The sequence below is a fragment of the Prinia subflava genome, chromosome 2 (assembly GCF_021018805.1).
Source record: "Prinia subflava isolate CZ2003 ecotype Zambia chromosome 2, Cam_Psub_1.2, whole genome shotgun sequence".
In the NCBI taxonomy this organism is placed as follows: domain Eukaryota; kingdom Metazoa; phylum Chordata; class Aves; order Passeriformes; family Cisticolidae; genus Prinia; species Prinia subflava.
In genome coordinates this window covers 82112755-82132627 of record NC_086248.1, presented here as the reverse complement: position 1 = coordinate 82132627, position 19873 = coordinate 82112755, and the positions used below count along the sequence as shown (strand labels likewise).

General features: G+C 42.5%; 1 protein-coding gene across 2 annotated transcripts; it reads right to left on the bottom strand.

The window, feature by feature from the left end:
• Window positions 1-7404: 7404 nt before the first annotated feature.
• On the bottom strand, window positions 7405-19865 carry ABCG8 (ATP binding cassette subfamily G member 8). 2 transcript variants are annotated; one of them, XM_063390791.1, is made up of 13 exons: window positions 19627-19865; window positions 18222-18320; window positions 17324-17480; window positions 15238-15476; window positions 14698-14830; window positions 13405-13674; window positions 11381-11546; window positions 11208-11288; window positions 10689-10888; window positions 10497-10573; window positions 8931-9198; window positions 8276-8403; window positions 7405-7800 (listed from the first exon to the last, which is right to left on the bottom strand). In XM_063390791.1, exons 1-13 carry the CDS (start codon window positions 19849-19851, stop codon window positions 7663-7665), a joined length of 2181 nt encoding a protein of 726 aa, XP_063246861.1. In that variant the 5' UTR covers window positions 19852-19865; the 3' UTR covers window positions 7405-7662. The 2 variants fall into 2 exon arrangements, with proteins under 2 accessions (XP_063246861.1, XP_063246862.1); XM_063390792.1 differs by having other exon boundaries at window positions 11208-11291; window positions 18222-18326; window positions 19648-19865.
• Window positions 19866-19873: the final 8 nt, after the last annotated feature.

The window sequence follows — 19873 nt, the reverse complement described above, 5'->3', positions numbered from 1 at the left end:
AGCTCTGTGTTTCTCACAGTTATTCCCCTCAGCTCTTAAGTGCCAATGAACTCCGGGCTTAGAAAACAGCAAACCCTGGTGTCTGGCAGTGATGAGCCTTGACAACCAGCGGCAAATTTATTTCTTGGCTTTGCAAGTAGTTGCCATCTGCTGTTCTTCACATAGTCCATGAGACCAGGGCAGATCTGAAAAGTGAGTTCTGGGAAGGATTGTGGATGGTTGGAGTTGAGTCTTGAGGGCGGGAGTGGAGGGTGAACTTCCCAGGTGGAAAGCAGTTTGGGCTGGAGGGAAAGCAGGAGTGTGGACGGGGCAGGGTTCTGGCTAATCTCCCTCAAGGCTGTCAAAGGCGGCTCTGAAAGGCTGGTTTGTTGGGATTTTTATTTATGGGAGATGGACTTGGAGGGGTGATTGTCAAAATACAGGATCAGTGCAGAGGAACTCTGAAGGGATGGGAAGTACAGGGAAAGTGGGAAGGATGGCAGTTGTAGATCTCAAGAGACAAAACCAGCAGCTTCAGCATGATGCCCTAGGCCTGGGATTCGGGATTGATGGGGATTGAGAGTGAGTGACCATGAGGGAAAGGAGCAGCCTGCAGCTTGTTGGCTGCTGTGGTCAATGACACACCACCGTGGACCTTTGCCTTTTGCATGGCTCCTGCTGACTCCTTCTCACTGCTTCTCCTTGAGGTGTGCTGGAGAAGGCAGCTGTGGCAGCAGCAAGGGCTGCTGGGGCCGTGTTGGCTGCTGAGCCCAGCTCAGGGAGGGAAGAGGCCACCAAGGGCTGATCGGAGCTGCTGAGTCACGCTGGCCCTCATGTCTTTCCCCCACAGGGAGCTGGGAGGACACTGGCCCTGTAATCATAGACTGAAGGGAGAGGAGCATCATCACAGGCCAGAAACACCAAAGGGAGTTTGTTCCAGCAGCTGCCTCTTCAACCTCTCACTTCTCAAATTCAAAAGCAGCTGTAAGAGTAAGTGTGGTGTTAGTGTAATTCAGGGTGGTGCTGAACAGGAGTCTGGGTACGGGACCATGTGTAGCACTGGGGCCGTCACCATTTCTTTACATGTTCCCATACTGAAATTGCACCCTAAGGTGAGGTTGTGACTGAACCAACCGTGTCAGTTTCTGAGCCTGCTACTGAGCCACAATCTGAAAAACTTCCTGCCTACACCAAAAATAAATCGTGCAATTGTCCCCGTCACTTGCGGAGTTCGCTGGCACTTCCCTCCCATCAGTTTAGTTAGTAGATAGAATGGTCTGTGTGGGGTTAGTTAACTGTACAGCTTGATCATCTCAAGCAATTGTCCAGTTCTAGAGCCCTCAGAACTCTCTGTAAGTAAAATGACACTAAAAATTAGAAATATGGTAGAAAGTGTATGCTTACTGGAAAATCCATTAGGAGCAATATATCTGTAGACTTTGCTTAAACAAGGTTTTTGCATTTGTTCATGATATTATTGACACAGCCTGCATTTCAAACATTAATGTTCAGCAAGGGAGAGCACTGGTAGTATCATGTGCTGTACCTGGCTAACAGTTCAGCATTCCAGGGAGGAGGAAAAGACCCCTGATCAAGTGTGTGATAGCTGAAAATAAATACGTATATAATGTGAAATTAATTTTTTTGAATCCTCTAGTTTTCCATCTTTTTATATATATGTATTTAATGACAACCATAGTTTTCATCCCCTATAGTACATACAAAATATTGTGCTCCACTTGTGTTTGTGCCAAGGAATACAATTTCTGCATTTGAGTGTCTTTCTTACTGTCATCAATAACATTATAAATTTGTCTAAATTCACCAAGTAAAAACAAGGTTGAAAACTATGTTTTATACCACTAGCTGCAGGGGGCATAAAATTACGGTAATTTGTGGCTTTACTATTGTCAGTCATGTTCAAGAGTTTTTTTCCAGTGGAAATTTATCACGCGCCTGTCACTGAACGTACTACAGAGCTGCAAGGCGTTTTCCCAGCACAGAGGCACTGAGCAATTCCCTGTAAAGAACATAAAGCTGAAATACTCACTCACCTTTCTTTTGTCTTGCTTTTAGAAGGAACAAACCTGGAGCAAGTGTGTGGAAAGCGTTCGGCAGTGCTGAGCTCTGCTGTAACCAGACAAGAGCGCCTTTCTTGGTAACAATAACACTTGGCCAAAATGCTTTTGTACATGATTATTTGTAGGAGTTGTGGGGGGAACTGGGGAAGCAGGTGCAGTCTGTGGTGTAAGCAGTCAGAAGTGCTGTGTGCAGGATCACTGTTGGGGTTCTGGTGGGACCGTGCTGGCTTTCAGACTGTGCACACTGGCCCGAAATGCCCCCATTGCTCTGTTGAGGGGGTGGCAGCTCATGCTCCTATTGCTAAGAACTACAAGCCAAAAAGTTGATTAAATTGATTCTGTCAAGGGGATGCTAAAAGAACAAAGAAGTTGTTGGTGTTCTGCCTTGCTCGGCTGAGATCAGAGTGTCTTGGGCTGATGGCCAGCACAGATTTGTCCTCCAACTTTCCCACCTGGAAATCCAGTGACTGCCTTGTACAGCATAACATCCTGGTGACAGCTAATAAGGGCACTACACATCTTGTTCTTCCAAGTTTTCATTTTGTACAGCACGTTTTTCTGCTGCCTGGTTTGGAGCTCCCATTTTTTGCATTTATGCCTTTCCACAGTCAGATGAAGCCATACTACAAGGTGATTGACTAGTTTTAACTGAGTCATAGAAGATTTGGGAGTTTGTGGAAAAGTGAACATTAAGATAATACTCACTTCTTTTAGGGCAATCTTCACAGCATTGAATCGTGAGAAGGATGATGTTTACTTGCGTCAGGGAGGAGCTGCTGGTGGAGTCCAGACAGGCATAGCAATGCTGCTACATTGTTTGGTTTCCTTCCTCCTGATTTTCTCAGTGAAATGTGAACACTTCTAAACACTTCCTCCATCAACCAGTAAGTGAAAGTATGCAAAGATACTGTCTTGAAGACTGATGATGTTGCCTGTGACCTAATATGGTTGTATGTTATTGCAAGGCACTGAGAGTTTGTTGAAAATCACGTGTTGTGTGCATTTTGGTTTTGCTTAGTTGTGAATGTTCATAGATTTCCAATTCCTCTGCATTTGCTTGAAAATTCACGCTGATTTGCTTTTGTAAAAAATACAAATTATTTTTGAGGCAAGTGGCATTGTTTCCTTACCGTGTAGTTCTGGCCAGTACTTTAACACTTAGGCCTCTAAACCCACTTGTTCAACATGAAAAACTACTGTGGGGAAGAAACAGTGCTGAGATGCAGTAGAAAACACAGCCAGATCTGATCAGATGCCTAAAGAGGAGCAAAATAGACAAATGTGTTGTTGATGGGAGATGCTGGTTCTGAAGCCATGGTGTGAATGTTGAGGATTTGAAGTTGCAGGGGTTTTAGCACTGGAAGCATTGTAAGTATCTATTTGTGACCGTGAAAGCAAAATAATGCCAACAAAATTTGCAATTCAAAATAAGCTTTAAGTTTGATTTAATGACAAAATAAATGTCAACAAACGGTCTTATAATTAATTATATAAATTGGCAACAGCACTTCTATAAATTATGGATTTGAACTGCTTTTTAAATACTCTCTACAAAAAAGAGCAATCATAGGCATTAGTTATGTGTGCATATACATATGTACGTAATCCATTCATGCAGGTACTTCTACATACTACTATGAACACACGTATATGTGCTTTCTAAAGCTCAGCAGTTCTGAAAAGGGTTAAGCAGTTTTAAAATTACTTCAACCCACTGCTTAAACATTGTTGCCTTAATTAATAGCTGCTAACACATGAAGGGCTTGTCTTGGCTCTCAGAGTATATAGAAAAAAAGCAGCATGTCACAGAGCTCTGTGTACACTGTTTCTTGTCTACTGCCATTAAAATTAATCACTGTGGCTATAACCTGAAAGGTTTGTTATTTCTGGTACAAGTGGACACACCAACACCTGCAATTTCTTACCCAAAGAATCTCCACGCGTAGTGTATTGTCTGTGATTTTTTTTTAAAGAGGAATTCAGTGGGGTTTTTATTTATTAAAAGGAATGCTATTGATACTTGTTACTTACCTAGCGTTTCTGAAGAGATTTTGGAATGAACAAATACAAAATGAAACTTTTGGCAGCTACTTATTAATTTAGGCTAGCCATAGTGAAAGCTTGTCTTTCCCAAGGAGAAGTTAAAAATCTTCTGGAGGACTAACACTACCTATGAGCCAGTGTGCAGGGCAGTGTTTCTACAATCCATTTTCCAGTGCCAAGACTTTGTCCTTTGCCGTAGTGGAGAGACTGCATGAACTTGGAGTGGAAACCGGGGAAGAACTTCCCGCCTCTTGCCATATTAAATACTAAACTAGTAAAGGGAATTTTTAAATCTGTTTCTTAACAGATCAGTATCCATGTAACCAACGACTCTTGTGGTTGTAAATTTAGTGAATTTTCCCTACAAATGTTGTTGTTGCTTGTATTTGATTACCCCATTTCCAAACTGGATGCATCTGCACACTGCAGCCCCTGATGCAGTTGGGTTGTGCACAGTTCAAACAGTAGTTGGACAAAACAGCCTGGAGACCCTGTAACCAATGAAACGTGGTGCCAGCTCAAAACCAGTTTTGCACTGACTTGGTTGCCTGAAGGAGCAGGGGCAGGGACTTACGGCTGAGGAAATCCCTTCTAGAGCTGGCCAGGGAGGATATAAGGAGAGCAAAGACAGCAGTTGGTGAATCCTTGGGACGGTGGCACAGTCGGAGTGGTGGGCAGTGCTTTGCCAAGTGGCACGTCTGCCTCACCACATTGCTGAAGTCCCTAACATTGTACTGGCCCTGTGGAGCAGGCAGTACAGGGAGTTTTGGGCAGAGTGGGCGGTACAGGGAGTTTTGGGCAGAGTGGGCAGTACAGGGAGTTTTGGGCAGAGTGGGCGGTACAGGGAGTTTTGGGCAATGTCTTCCTTGTGCTGTTTAGTCTCAGTGTTGAGATTGTTGTGGACTGCAGCAGCTGTGGTTATACTGATACAGGGAATGCAGGCAGGAGGGCACAGTGAGCTGCTGCTGTTGATACAGGGATACAGCCTAAGGAAAAGGAATGGCTACTCTCAAACTTGGAAAGCAAAGCTGTGCTGAAATTCAGTCAGGACTTCTAGCCTTGGTTGGAGCTCGTGGAAGACTTCTATTGCCTCACCAACCATTTGGTTTTGCAGCAGCAGCTCTGCTGTGGGAGCGTGCGCGGAGGCCAAGGCACACAGACCTTCACTGGCTGAGGGGACACCATTCCCCCAAAGCGGCATTATTTTCAAGTGCCAGCAGTGCGAGTGGGCACGCTGTGTGTCACCCACCCACTCTTCCCTGAGCTCTTCTCCGTACACAGCCCCACGGATCCTATTGTTAGGCAGGAACGCTAATTGCTGGTATTTCAAGGCTCCTACCTTCTTATTGCTAAAGCCTGTAACAATAATCACAGCCTATATTCCCCATCTCTCGGCATCAAGGAAACAAGATATGATCATAGGCAGTGTGCTAATGTAATTGTAGTATATAGAATATGAGCTTTTTCTATGTAAACAGAGGCCTGGCCACATCCTATGATAGCTCTTCCCGCACTCGGCACGCAGGCTGTTCCTCGGCTCACCGCTCAAGTCCCCATTATGGATACATCCACCCTTGTCATAACACCACCTCTGAAACACTCACACCGTTTGGTCCTGCTGCATAATGGTAAGAGGGTGGAATATTAAATGGAAAAAGGCTGTTTAAGTAATGTCAGCAGCCTGACTAATTTCACAAAAGGAAGGAAATTCAAAGTTAAGGCTATGGTATATTCTTATCTAGATGCCTGAAGATTTCTGTGCATGACAATATGCCCCTAAAATTCAGAGCTGTCCCTTATGTCTTTAATTTCTCCCATTGTGTCGCTCCTTTTTTTTTTATTAAACATCAAAGTGAATTCACAACAGAGAGTCAGCCTAGAATTTAATCCTCTAAATACCTTGAAAATAGAGGTTTAGACTAGAAGTACCAATATATACCCTTAAAACTTCAGTGTAATATAAAAGAGATTCTAATCACAACAGATCATTACAAAGAAGAGTAAACCACTTTAAAAAAAATTAAGTGTCTTAAATATAATAAAAAGGAATAATTAAGAATCAAACAGGAAGCTGCTATTCTGACAATTTAATGATGCTGAATTGGACTGAAAGAATTGGCTTTGCCACTAAAAGGCAGTGAAAAATCTGATAATTCCAAAATGGCACTCCGATCAGATCAAGTGGGGTTTTTTTGAAATCAAATGCAGCAGAACAAGAAAGAAAGGGTAGAATTCACCTCAGAAGAGTCTTGTACTCTTTTGGATTCCTACTGCTGCCTGGGGCTAAAGATCTTATTTTATCAGACCTGCTTAACATCTATAGACCAGGGTCCTCCTGGGAATTTATTACCCTGTGGAAAGTCATGTGGCAGTCCTAACTACCAAGTAGAATAATAAAACACAGTTGTTCTTTCATTCCTATTTCTTAAAAAAACAAAACAAGACCACCAAAACCAACCAAACCTCACAATTCACTTAACAGTATCTGGGACACTAACAGCTGATCCCACTAGGAGTTTTCCACAACAACATGCAAATGTGCAACATGCAAATGAAAGTCAAGTAGACAATCTGCTTTGGGTTTCTCCATGTAAGAACAGAGATCTGCATCTAAATGTTTAGCAAGCAAGCTAATCTTACAAAACAGTCTCAGCAACTGTACACCTAATTTGCACATGCACTTACCATGACTCTGGGAATTACGGCCATTTGTTTACCGATATTCATTTTCTGAGCAGAACTAGGTGCACCGTGACAAGCATTAACAGGTTGCATCATTAGGTTTTTAATTACTCAGGGGCAGGTTGGTGTTTTCTACCTGAGAACCTTAGGAAGTAAACTTGGCAAATTGCAATGGTGTGTATTGCAACAGAGAAAGATGCCATTAGTAACAATCAGTTGATACGCCTTTATATTGTAAAAATAACTCCAAGCAGGTGAGATAATTTTATTTGTTACAAGATTTCATCTCTACAGTGAGCAAAAATACGTGTTTGGGTATCATCAGCATATTACTGGAACACAAAGGCAAAGCTCTAAAAACACAGAACTAAAGCTTTAAAACACGTAAGCAATTACAACACCGAGTAGTTAGCAGCTGTGTTTTCCACCCTTGCGTGTTCTGAAGCACTTGTGAAATCTTCGTGTTGCTTTCCTCTGTGCTGTTAATATGTTATACATGTCACAGAAAGTGTTTTGATCCTGTTCTCTTGTAGCCCTCTGAATTAAGTAAGTGATCATCGTATGTTCAAACATGGACTAAAACATTAGCTATTATTACAGAGTGCAGTGGGTCCTTTTATATCGGCGGCCCTATTTCCAGACGTGCAGGACTCGCAAGCGCCTTGTCGCTGGTTCAGACCGTACGTGAAGCAAACAAAAAGCCCAAAGCCCACCCCGGCCCAGAGGCCAGGCTGCAGCGCGGCCCGTGGCAGGCTCCCGCCCCACTCCTGGGGCTCTGCTGCCATCCCGTGGCAGCCGCGCCGCTCCCGCCTCCCGCACCGGCAGCCTTCCTCCCTGCCTTCCTGCAAGGGAGGCGGCACTGCTGCCTCCGCGCCTCTTACCAGTCCTGGGTTGATTTCTGCTTGATAAAGCGCAGAGATAAATAGTATAAAAGCAGGAAGCTGCAAATGACGCCGGTGAGGACAATGTAGCTCACATAGAGAGGGTGGGAGTCCAGGTCCATAGCCTGAGTGATCTGGAATGAACAATAACACAAAATTAGGAAGAGACACAAAATTCTCATGCTGGATCTGTGAAGTGTGTTTTATGTGTAAGCTCCCCTGGCCCCTGCTACCTTCCCCTGTTTTCCAGCTTGAGTGTAACTTCCAGGGTGGTTTGATAGAGGGTTGCAGCTACACTATTCCTATTTCAGAAGAACACAGTTCAGCTTCTAAACAATTCCAGCAAGGTGCATAGTTGGGGCTGGTGTAGGAAAGAGTTGCCCTTTATTATTTTGTGTTTTCTCTTCAATTAAAAGAAAGGCATAGAGGGAGTGACTGCTGTAAGGCCATCTTTAGGAACAAGTTTACAACCAAGTGTAACACAACTTCATGTGTTGATATGGCAATTCTGAATTTGAGGCCTACACCATCTATTTTAAAATGACAGGCATACAAATAGTATTCCAATTTCTTATCAAACACGTGCAACAATTTTTATTACTGACTTACAAGTTTCCCTGGTATTTGGTAAGTAAAGTTTCGATCAGTCATTTCATATGTGGTGTCAGTGAACTGAACTTGCATCATTCCTTGAAAACTCCATCTGAGAAAAGAGACTTTTGAAACCCAGAAAGGAACTGAAAAAGAAAATGACAGAAATTGATACACACAAACACAAAACTTGAGACCTCGAATACTGCTGTGCTGCTGCCAAATACAGCAGGTTTGTCTCACTTCTTGACAGCCAGAGGCTGTAAACATGTGACAGTTTATTATTGGACAAAATGGCAGATATACTTTACATAGTTACAAGGAGATGGGAAATCAGGAGTCAGCTAATATCCATATCCATCAAACACCCCCTGTCAACTAAGTCTTCCTGGAGCTCCATCTTCGTCTTCTGAACACAATTCTTTTTACTGAAGAATTTAGCAACCACTTAAGAAGCTAGCCTTTCACTAGTGCTTTTTTGACCAAACTTCTTGTTGCCTCATTTTCAGATGGAGAAACTGATGCAAAATGGATGACCTGACCGCACTGTCACCATCCAAGAAGATAATTAGAAAGGTAAGACTAAAGCAGAGTTTTCCTGCACAGGACACACTGTCACTGATGAAAGCCACTGATGCTTCAGTTTGGAGGGAGGGTGGCAGCTTTGTCTTACCTGTCCAGAGGCTGTTCAGGCTTATCACAAAGCCACCACTCAGGTAGAACGATGTGAAGAGGACGTTGCCAAGGAAGGCCGAGAGCTGTAACGTGGGCAGCAGAGCGGCCACCCAAAGCGCCATGGCACGGGCACTGTAGACAGCCAGCCACAGCAACAGGAAGTTCAGCAGGAAATGTTCTGGCTCAGGAACAAGGTTTGCCAGCCAGTAGATGGGAAGCCCATAAATGATAACAAAAATGCAGTGTTCTGGGAGCTCCCCCAGAATCTGTTTGGGAAGATGGAAAATAAAATAAAAAAAGGTGAACGATACAAAAATACATGAGATGTGCCTTGATGTATTTATGGAGCGTTTATAAAAGCTCCATAGGAAATACTCCTTTAGAATGCAATCATCTCCCTGTTAGGGCTTGCCAGTGACATGCAAAACCAATCTACAACAGAAACAAATCCTTGCTAATTTTTTCTCTGGCTGTGTCAATGCCTAAAACTAATTGTTACAGATTGTTTTGTTAAGAGTTTAGGGAGCTTCTAAGAACGTAATACACTTTTGCTGTGAGCTGGTGTGCTTGATAACAGTAATACTGTTACTGACTCATGGCAACTGAATGTTTTGTCCCAATTTGGTTGAAACTAGTGTGAGATCAAATTTGAGACAAATTTGGCTATTGGTCCCTTCATCACCTTGTCCCAAAGGCATTCCAGTTAGCAACTTGATTCATTGTAAAACAAAAGCATAACTGGAATTTTCTCAAATAACTAAAGAGGTATATAGAGAGAATTAGTTCTTCACTAGAAGGTTGCTACTATCCTCTAATACTAAGGTTGTAACAAATTACATCGATTTCTCTGTGAATAATGTGCAATCTTTGTGACACAATGCAAAGAATATTTTTCTTTGGCAACCACTAATAAGCATTTAAAATCTTGTGCAGAAATGGAAACCTAAATTACAGATGCCATGGCAGGCAGAGCTCATCTAACATCACAAAAGAGGGATTATTCAAAACCCTGTGAAAAAAAAAAATGTAGTTTTTTAAAAGTTCTAAATTTAATTCTAGAAACTCTGGCTCTTCATGCACATAATACATTTTTTAGCTCAGACCAATAGAGGTCCAAACAACTACTGGAAATATCACAGCATTTTGTCATTTCTGTTTTACCTCTGCTTTAGCATTTGATACGAGTGTTTTGTTTTACAGATCAAGATATGTAAGCAAACTTTCAAAGATGCTGCAGTGATTTAAATATGCAGGTATGTAAAATTGTCTAAACCTGGAAATCTGAGTCTGAGATTTCTCACATTTTGGCCAAAGAACCCAGTGAAAAGTTCTTCTGTGGCTTTTCTGTTGTGGGATCTCAGCCATGACTTATGGCAAAGTTCTAAACTTGTGTAAGGTTTAATCTATTAATACTGAGGAAGTGAGACTGATAGCCTTAGCTGGCAGACACAAAAGAACAAAGTCTGATATGAATGTGATTATTTATACCACAAGGCTTTGGTTTGCTTGTGTTTTTTAATGTTCAAGACAGCTGTTTGTATTTCCTGGCAACAAAACCAATTACCTTAGCAAAGAAATATGGGCTAACAGAGTACATTCCACCTTCCAAGTCATGATAAAGCATTGCTCTTTCTGAGTGACCTGCAGAGTAGGAGCAAACACACTGGGTTGTAATAATAAGTTAATTTTTTTTCACAGATTTAAGAATTTTTTGATTTTGATTCCTTATAGTGTTTACAAGAAGACTGACACTTACATTTGGCAATAACATCCAAAATTATTGTGAATGGGATAAGGGCACCTATCATGTACAGGAGTGCTGTTGTGTCACGAATAGAGAGTCCATTTTTTTCATGGCCATAGTACAAAAATCCAATTAGTAATGACATAAGAAGGGCTTCAAATCCATGGATTAATAATGTTGAAAGATCTCTGAAGTCATTGGAGACCTGACGACTGGGAAAACAGCAATATTGACCGTAAGATATAATACTCACTAACGCCGGTTTTATTCAGACACACAGCCCCAAACAGTGCTAAAATCAGCTCTTGGAACTTGCTGGCTTTGGCTAGGACAGGAGTTGGGCACCTAGTTTCTGTAAAGGACTTTACCTAATCAAACCTACGAAGCACCTGGAGCCACCAAGTATTTCAGGTCTAAAATGCTGAAAGCCTGAAGGAAGACAGTTGGTGTGGGACATTCTGTGCCTCTTTCTGATGATTTTAGATACAAATGGGCACGATACAAAACTGTTTATGCTGAAGATAAGGTTACCTTAATAATATAGTGAACTGCTTTAAGGCTCCTGGTAACTGATCACTTGACTGGTGAGGCACATTGATAACCTCTTCTGAACTCCTGCCCAAAAGAAAAAGAGAAAAACAATTAAAATTAGCGCAAGGTGTAGCTATTACTCCAGATCTTCTGTACAACACTCTTTTCTTTACCTCTGCTTGATTACTGTGTTCTCAGCGTTGTCTCCTTCAGTAGCTTTCCATAAGAAATCATCGAAATGTTTGACCTTTTCTACGAACAAGTTGGCAAGAGCATTTGCTCTTTTTCGGCTTTCCATCTCCTTTTCTGCAGTCTGTTTATCGATACTGGTCAAGTCAACTGCAAGACATTACTTGATGTGAGTCCATGCGCTATAGAAGAAATAACTTCCTGATGTGTTTAGAATCAGGGATTTCATTGGGAGCAAACAGTCCAACCTGTGTACATGTGTTAACTAACTAACAGTTAAAACTATCAGTTGTTTTAGGTAATTAGAGATGAACAGATTGTTAATGTGTATGTTTCTTACCTAGTCACTCAATGAATCACTGAGAGATTACATAGTTGCTTTTATAGTATTATAAACTACTATTTCAGATTTTTATAACTTTCATAGTGCCTTGAGAGTAGTCCTGAGAAAAAACACCTTGAATTGCCTTCCTGGCATGTAGGCATTTACAGTCTTTTATGTGACTTTGACTTAAATCATGCTTTTTCTTATTCTGCAAAATTATAGTTACTATCTTAGTTGTATCTTACAGAGGGGCCATAAACCTCACCTGATGCTGAGAAAGTCCAAAAGGAATATTATCTAAGGACAATATAGTCATTCCAATAATAGTAGACTTAGCTTTTTTTTTTTTTTTAATCTAAACTTACAAAAGTATTTTCCCATGTGACCTTTGGTGTAGATTGACCATATCTGGTGTTTTACAGATGCTTTCTGAGAGAACTGTCACTGCACATTTCTTAACTCCTTGCACTGGGCTGATTACGTCTGTTCAGCCACTCTTAGGAGGAGTCCATCAGAAATTCTTTGCCTTCCCTTCTGCCCTGGTCCCCTGTTTCTGTCAGACACACAGCCAGCATCTGTGTGTTTCCATCAGGTGCTCCCTCTTGCTGTGGCTGCTCTGCCACCCTGTCCTATTTCCACCCTCCTGCTGCCCATTTTGCCTTTCTTTTCCTGTGGCACTGACTCGGTGCATACCATTCAATGATCTTCCACTGCCTCTCTGCCCTCCCACCTCCACGTCACAAGGGTTTGTCTCTGTAACCACAGGCTGTAGCTACAGGTCTCCCCAGGCCTGCCTCTTGTTCTCCAGTCCCATACAGGGGTGCTGCAAGCCTTCCCCAAGGCTCTGCTCGGCTGAGGACTGCTCTGAACCCTGATGGTGACAAAGGTCTTTTTGTGGAGCTTGACACCAAGGTTAACTTCTGTTTATCTCTGCACAGCTGGCACTGCCTGCCACACAGGCACAGCTGAAGAGGTTACTCCAGAGCATTGTGGTTGTCTGAGGTCTATGCCAGGCTTTCTGGCCAACCTGAGTGCAAAGACCTAAGGACTGGAATTGAACCAGCCTGTGTAAAGAGATTCCTGCCATTAAATTAACAGGGGCAGATTCCCTTTCCACGTTGCAAAAACCAGAAGATAATGGATTTGAAACCACGTAAACTTTCTTTGGGGAGTGAAAAGATTGCTGATTTGGATTAGGATTTTCTCCTTTCCAGTGTGCTCTGGAGGGGAGCACTCCTTTTCCCCATTATCTGTTCCAGGTTTGTCTCAGACTAGGAACTAGCTTCTGGGAAACAAACTTCTGCATTTTCTTAATTGAGAAATCAGAGAACTATCTACAGAAAGCAGTTGATCAGTTTATCTGTGTCATTCCCAGAGAAGAAGTTTCAAGCAGCTAAGACATGGGGATAAGTATGCTAAACATGTCAACAAGTTACTGCACCTGGCACAGTTAGAAGGAACATTTTTAAAATTTGTTTTGTCTGTATGTCTTGGTTTTGCTACATTTCCTGTACAGACAAATAAGCATCCCATTAAAAACTGAACTTACTGCAAGATTGATTTGAGTTAGTTATAAGGAATATCTGAGAGAGTCATGGTCAATAAAAATCAATGTTACCTAGCCACTTAGGAAAGCAAATGACTTCCAGTAACCCTTTTTTTATGACAGTGCTTGATACTGACCGTAGAAATCCGCAGGGTTGCTGTACCTTGGGCAGGGATAGCCTATTTCTTTGAAATACTGGACCATATCTTTAGCTGTTCCACAGTAGACAGTGAGTCCAGAAGTCATCAGAAGAACCAAATCAAACAGTTGGAAGATATCTGAGCGGGGCTGATGAAGTGAAAGAAGAACCAATCTGTTTCCTCTGGCCAGTCTGGATAATGTTATCACAAGGTTGTGTGCAGTGAAACTGTCCAGTCCAGATGTGGGTTCGTCAAGTATGAGTATTCCTGCCAAACACAGTAAGTTTAGCTGTGGAAAGCAGCATGTTTGGTTTGGAAAATATGTTCTAAGTGGAATGATGTATTGCATGAAATTTCACTCATTATTTTTAAATTTTAAAAAAACAATTTTTTTTTTACTTCAGTACATCTATTCCTGAGCATCACTTCTTACTAAAGCAAAAACCTGCATTCCCCATAACTATAGAAGTACAACTAAATACAAGCAAAAAGTTTTCAAATCCATTTCCTAGGGAAAAAGCTGATGGGGAATCTTGTTCAACAAGAGGCTCAGTCAAGGTTTGTAGTGCTTTTGATACATATAAGATCAGAGAGGGGATTCAATCCAGCAAAATCAGCTGTGGATTTAGCATCATGTTCTGCTTCTACTGAAGGCAGTGGAAGTTTCAAGTTCACCTGCACCATGAAGCCATGTCAGTGAGTTGCACAAGACTGCAGAGACTGACTGTACAGTGAAGAAAATTACCTTTCCTGTTAATATTGCACATGTAAATGGGGGCAGTGTCAGAGGAAAGGGAAACAGTCTCCATGTAAAAGCCAAAGTAACTTGTAGCATGTGGTGGGAAAAAACCCAAACCTTATACTGATATGCACAAACCAATGCACTGCTGTGAGAGTAGCTTCAGGCAATTTGAGTAATCTTTATGGTGGTGGTTTTAGAGTGGTAGGTGAAGGCTCCTGGGGGCTCTGGGGTTGGTCTGTCTCCACTTTTCCACTGGCAGAGGTGACTGAAGCAGAAGCGTGTCAGCTGCTGAAACACTGTGTCTACAGAACTATTCCTGTGATAATTACAGTATTATCAGTGATCAGCACTGACTGCAGTTGAAGCAAATGCACCGGCAGCACTGACTATGCTATGGAGAGGCAGAGGGTGGTGCAATGACTCCTCCAGCTGCCCTAGGGGCAACTGAGAGTGTGGCTCTTCCCTGAAAGCTTCCACCTTCATGCAGTCATGCCCTGTGTGAGCAGTGTGTGGTGGGCCCCAGGGGAGGAAGGTGTGCCTGTGCTCACCCGGGTTCCAGAGCAGCTGCACGCCGATGCTCACCCTGCGCCTCTCTCCCCCGGAGACGCCCCGCAGGTACTCGTTCCCCACCCTGGTGTTGGCGCACTGCCGCAGGCGGAGCTCTGCGATCACATCCTCCACCTGCGGGGACCCAAGGGGGACAGGCGTCGAGCGAGAGTTCATTTGCACAGTCGTGCACAGGTAAAACTCAAAATAGGATTAATGCGGTTAAAATTCATCTGGATATTTCAGTGCTAGAGACACTTGAAAACAAATCTTGATTTTAGAGGTAACATTAAAAAAGACTCAGCGATCAGAAATTTAGTTCGTCTTTCAGCCTCTCTCATGCTTTCTCTAGATTGTCATTTTTTATGAGCTTTGGAACAATTGCTGGTTTCTATCTTGAAAGATGAAAAAGGTTTATAATTCATAATCTACATTAAAAAATGCCAGATTAGCTGTTCTGACTCCAAACACACAGGATCTCTCGGATAATTCCTGTCAGACACATTTTTGACAACTTTATTTTTTCCCAACAGCTTAATTACCCTTTTTTTCCTTTGTGAGTCTGAAAAAAACTTTGGAAGGCGCAGTTTGGCAACGAACAATAGAGTTTCTCTGACAGTCAGGTGGGGGAGCAGTCGGTCATCCTGCCTCACGTGTGCTATGCATTTCCTAACAAGCTGGGGAGTGCTGGGTTTGTTGTTGATCATGACTTGACCGGACTTTATTTTGCCTCCATGATCCCGGCAGGTTATGATGTCAAGCAAGGATGTCTTTCCACCAGCTAGAAAAATAAAAATCAAAAATTAATTTCCAAGGGATGGTTTTGAAAAGTGATCTTGTCATAGACAGAGATGTTAAAGAAAAAAGTATCTTCGCCAACCCCTCGTGAAGTTTTCCCAAAGTCGCAGACACAGGATGATCTTCAAAGAAAATACTGACTACAAGCTCCTGTTCAGCAAATCTCTTTCCTCTGGAATGGGGTATGTGGTTTGAACCCTCATCATTTCTCAGCAGAACTGGGTAGTTGGGCTTTGAGGACAGCTTCATGAACACAAGAAATGTCTCTTATCTCTTTGGTAAACTCTCACTTTCGAAACAGAGGTGAAAGATGGTCCTGCCGTGGCTGCAGGGCAGGTACACAAATGCTCAGCAAGAGCTGTCTTTGTGGAGGGATTTGTGAATTCAGAAACAGCAGCTGGATCAGCTGAATGACTAAGGCATTGAATGATTATACAGACAATAAGAACATTAATCACAATTGAAATAAAAATTATTATGACTTAAATGAGACAAAAAGTCATTTAAACAATTAAGAAAAGCTGGCTCATACCCAGAGGTAAGAAAAGTGAAACAATGAAAACAAAACCTGATTTGGAGTTAAACAGCAAATGAATTTTTCCTTTTTGTTGTATGATTCTGTATGTAAACACACAGAACTCTCTTATGATTAGATGTCATTTATTTCTAGTCTCCCTGTTGAAAGATTAACTCCACACTTGCTTCTTAATACATACATCTTAAAAAAGAAACCCATCCATCTGTAAACCACGTATTGCTCTGTTTAAGAGTGACATATTGATTGCCATTGACAATGTGAAACCCATCAGCAGTTTAATCCATTTTACTAAGGCATTTGATGAAATAGATGATAAACAGCTTTTGAAAATAGTTTGACTAGTTTGCTGAAAGGGGTTTGTGCTCAGTGTATGTTGCCTTACAAAGGTGCTATATCTATAACTCAGTATGTTATTTCATCACAAAGCTTTTCCTTTTATTATCAGGAGAATCTCTGGGGTAAGCTTCACTTACATTAAGAATATGTGCTAAGGGAAAATTTCCATGGCAATAAGGAAGAAAACTCTCATTTTTTCAGAATAAAGTTAAAACTTCTCTGGCAAATATGCCTTGCCTTTGGGAGAGAGCATCTTCACTGAGTCACTGAGTTAACTGGATTTAAGACTCTAGTGGAGACACACCAGGGGCGTTTTACCTCCCAAGTATGGCACTTTGTATCCACTTTAAAGATCCTGTGTCTACTTCTTCTCGCCCTTGACCAGTCCCACCAGAAAATGGAAGAAAAACCCCAAACCCCAGTGTAATAAAGCAGTAACACGGACAGAAGAGGAACTGTCTTTTCTTCTTTCCAAGTTTCTATTAACTAATGCAAATGCAGTATTTTATCCTGTTAGAACTGTTTCAGTCCAGATGGCATTCCTGCTTATGGTTATGCAAGTTGGCACTGATCTTTCTTATGGGGTCTGGCCTCATTTGTCTGAGTATGATCTGCAATTGGCCTGTGTTGAATCTGAGCCATGAAACTGATTCATGTCCAGCAGATCTGAGGCTGCAAGGCCACACTTGTAACAATACCTCACTACACCTCAGGAAACAGAATGAAAATGTGTGCAGGGCATAACAAAATCAGGTCTGAAAATAAATTTTAGTTTCTCCTCTCCCAGGATCTTTGTTTCCTTGTTCATCATGTCACTTAAGGAATGTATTTTGGTGACACATCCAGTAGCTTTTTCTCAGCTAGATTTTGACATTATAAAGACTGCAGAGTGTTGCTCTTGATTGTGTACATTTTACCATAGAGCTGGTCATATAACGAAATGTGGTTGCTCTTACCTGTGCTTCCTATAATTGCAAGCATCTGACCACTTCGCACTTTTAGATTCAGATTTTGGATGACTGACAGGCGGGAACAGGGATCCGATTTCCAGGTCCAGGGCATTTTCATCTGAGCAAGGTTTTCATACCAGGGAATCTGGGATGCTGTGTTAACCTAACAAAGAAGGAAACAAGTCCCTCCAATGCAAGCAATAAACAATTTAACAACAAATACCTTCAAAGTTACAAGGTTACAAGCAAAGCATATATTAAAACATTATTGTTCATCTTCAGAAATACATAGAAGGAAGTTCTTTTGCAGCCACCTAATGCTTTCATGCCTTGCTTCTTGTTCTGTTAATCACTAAAACTGTCTCTGTTCTTTGTTACTTTGGTAATTTATTACTATTGTAAATTTTAAATGTATCAAACTTTAAACATAATTAGAAATTCCACAAAACTGAAAATTGTGAAATCTTATTCAGATGCCATGGTCAGAAGGAGATGAAATATTTCACTGGTTCATTGAAATCCTCCTTGTTAGTCATCTTCTCTTCATCCCCTTCCACATACTTGTTCTTGCCAGCAAGGGCTCCTTTCATCCCTAGCTGAACAGAAAGTCCCTCTGCTCCAGCCCTCAGAGGAATAATTTTGCCCAAGACTGAAATAAAGCAGGGCCTAGAAACAGATCTCCCTTCCTGTCTTATCCCTTAACTTTACTGGATGTATTTACAATGCAGGGGTTAGTCTGCTGTCAGTATTGCAGCCAAGAGTGCGATTCTGCTCACAAACTGACTGCGCAACAGTTGTGTGAACTCTTTCAACTTCATTTGGCTTTTCAAATGGCCTGGTATAGAAACAGGCATTGCTGGATATGCTTCCTGCTGAAGGGAGGTGTATAAATGACAATCTTTACCTGGTAGTTGAGTTCTTTGACCTCCAGAACATTTGATTTTCCACTGTATGTGAAATAAAGACTGTTGTCTTCTTCAGAGTGAAAAATAGTATCCTGGGTCTTGGTCTGGAAAAGTTGTTAGGTGGATTACAACAGTTAATTACAATTAATTAATTGCAGTTTATTTAGTGCTGCTAAAGTCTGAGTTCAGAAAAGACGAAGCACAAAGGGAAATGTAATTATGGGATGTAACAGTATTACTGATGAGTTACTGTAGTGCAAAAGTCTGAAGGGTTGAAATGAGTTATCTGTTATCTGTTAATCAGTGTGAAACATACTTTGTTCTAGTGACGTGTGAGGGCCAAACATGCTGTGCTGTGCTTTTTAAGGTTTTTTTAGTTGCTTTCAGATTAAAAGGGAAAACTTTCAAAATGGAGATAAATGTCATGTCACTACAAAGAGATTAGACCTTTTTTTTTTTTTTTTTTTTTTTTTTTAGGAATAAAGATGTACTACTTTGGCAGCTAAGAATGAAGGTTCGGTGGAGGTATGTCCACTATTGAATTCCACATGGACTTGTAAACTTGGAGGCTTTATGAAAAAACAGGTGTGCAGGCACTAGTGCAGTCTTTTTCTTCTCTTTTCTTAAATTCATCATTTATCAGCTGGAACTTAACGTTCTGAGATATCAGTTAAAATAACAAGAGTCTACTTGGCCCTTCTGCATGCAGCTGCAATTATGAAGTCCTAGCCGAGGCAGCTTTCTGGCTTTGGGTTTAGCTCTGTGTGCATGCCTGCAGTTTTCCTTCCAGCCAGCCACATCTCTCCCACAGCTCTGTGCTTTTCCTGCTTGTCAGACCCATGCCCCAGCCAAGGCAAACTGAGTCCCTGTTCCCTGGGTACCAGACCCTATCCACGCCTGTGGTATCTTTGGCGGAGGATGACCGTGATCTGTGCATGCACCTCCTGCCCTCACAGCAAACAAGGCTGATTAATTTGTTCAGTCTAGATACGCAGCAGAAAGCAACATCACACCAAGCAGCCTGAAAAGCCACAGGAAAGCCCTCACAACCTGCTGCCAAAGCACTCTGAACCCTTAGGCTGAGCCTAATTTTTAAAAACAGGTGCTCTCCAGCAAATGTGGGGATGCAGTCTGAAGGCATTTCCTGGGAAAGCCAGTCCAGGATATGCTCTGGGACCTTCTCCTTCATCCACACATTTGGAGACCCTCTCTCAGCTCCACCATGGTGGCACCTGAGCAGGGCTTGCATGGCACCAGCCCGGCGTGCTCCGCTGGGGACGGGGATGCTTTCTGCTCCCGTTGCAGAGCGGGGCTCGCTGGCGGTGCCCCCGCCGGGCGGGACGGCCGCCGGCCTCCCCCAGCCCTGGCCGGCGCTGCGGTGCCACCGGGGCCCGCTCCACGCACAGCCGAGCCCTCGCACCTCACCTGGCTCCAGCTGGCCCGGTCCAGAGACACGTTTTCAGTAGTTTCCTTCATGGCGGTGGAAGGTCTCGCTCCCTGCAGGGGTTTGGCTGTGGTCTCTGTGAAGGCTGTGGAAGTCCTTCTCCTCTCGCTCTGGAACGCGGTCCTTTCAGGCGCCCTCACCGCAGCACCATTTCTGCTGGCGCGCCGCGTCTCTGCAGCTGGCATGACCCCGCGGGCAGGGAAATAC

Coding starts and splice junctions, on each gene's coding strand:
- ABCG8 (XM_063390791.1), bottom strand. CDS start 19,851: ATGCCAGCTGCAGAGACGCGGCGCGCCAGCAGAAATGGTGCTGCGGTG. Junction 15,477..17,323: donor TGCAATTATAGGAAGCACAG/GTAAGAGCAACC, acceptor TTATTTTTCTAG/CTGGTGGAAAGACATCCTTG. Junction 14,831..15,237: donor ACTCACAAAGGAAAAAAAGG/GTAATTAAGCTG, acceptor GGGTCCCCGCAG/GTGGAGGATGTGATCGCAGA.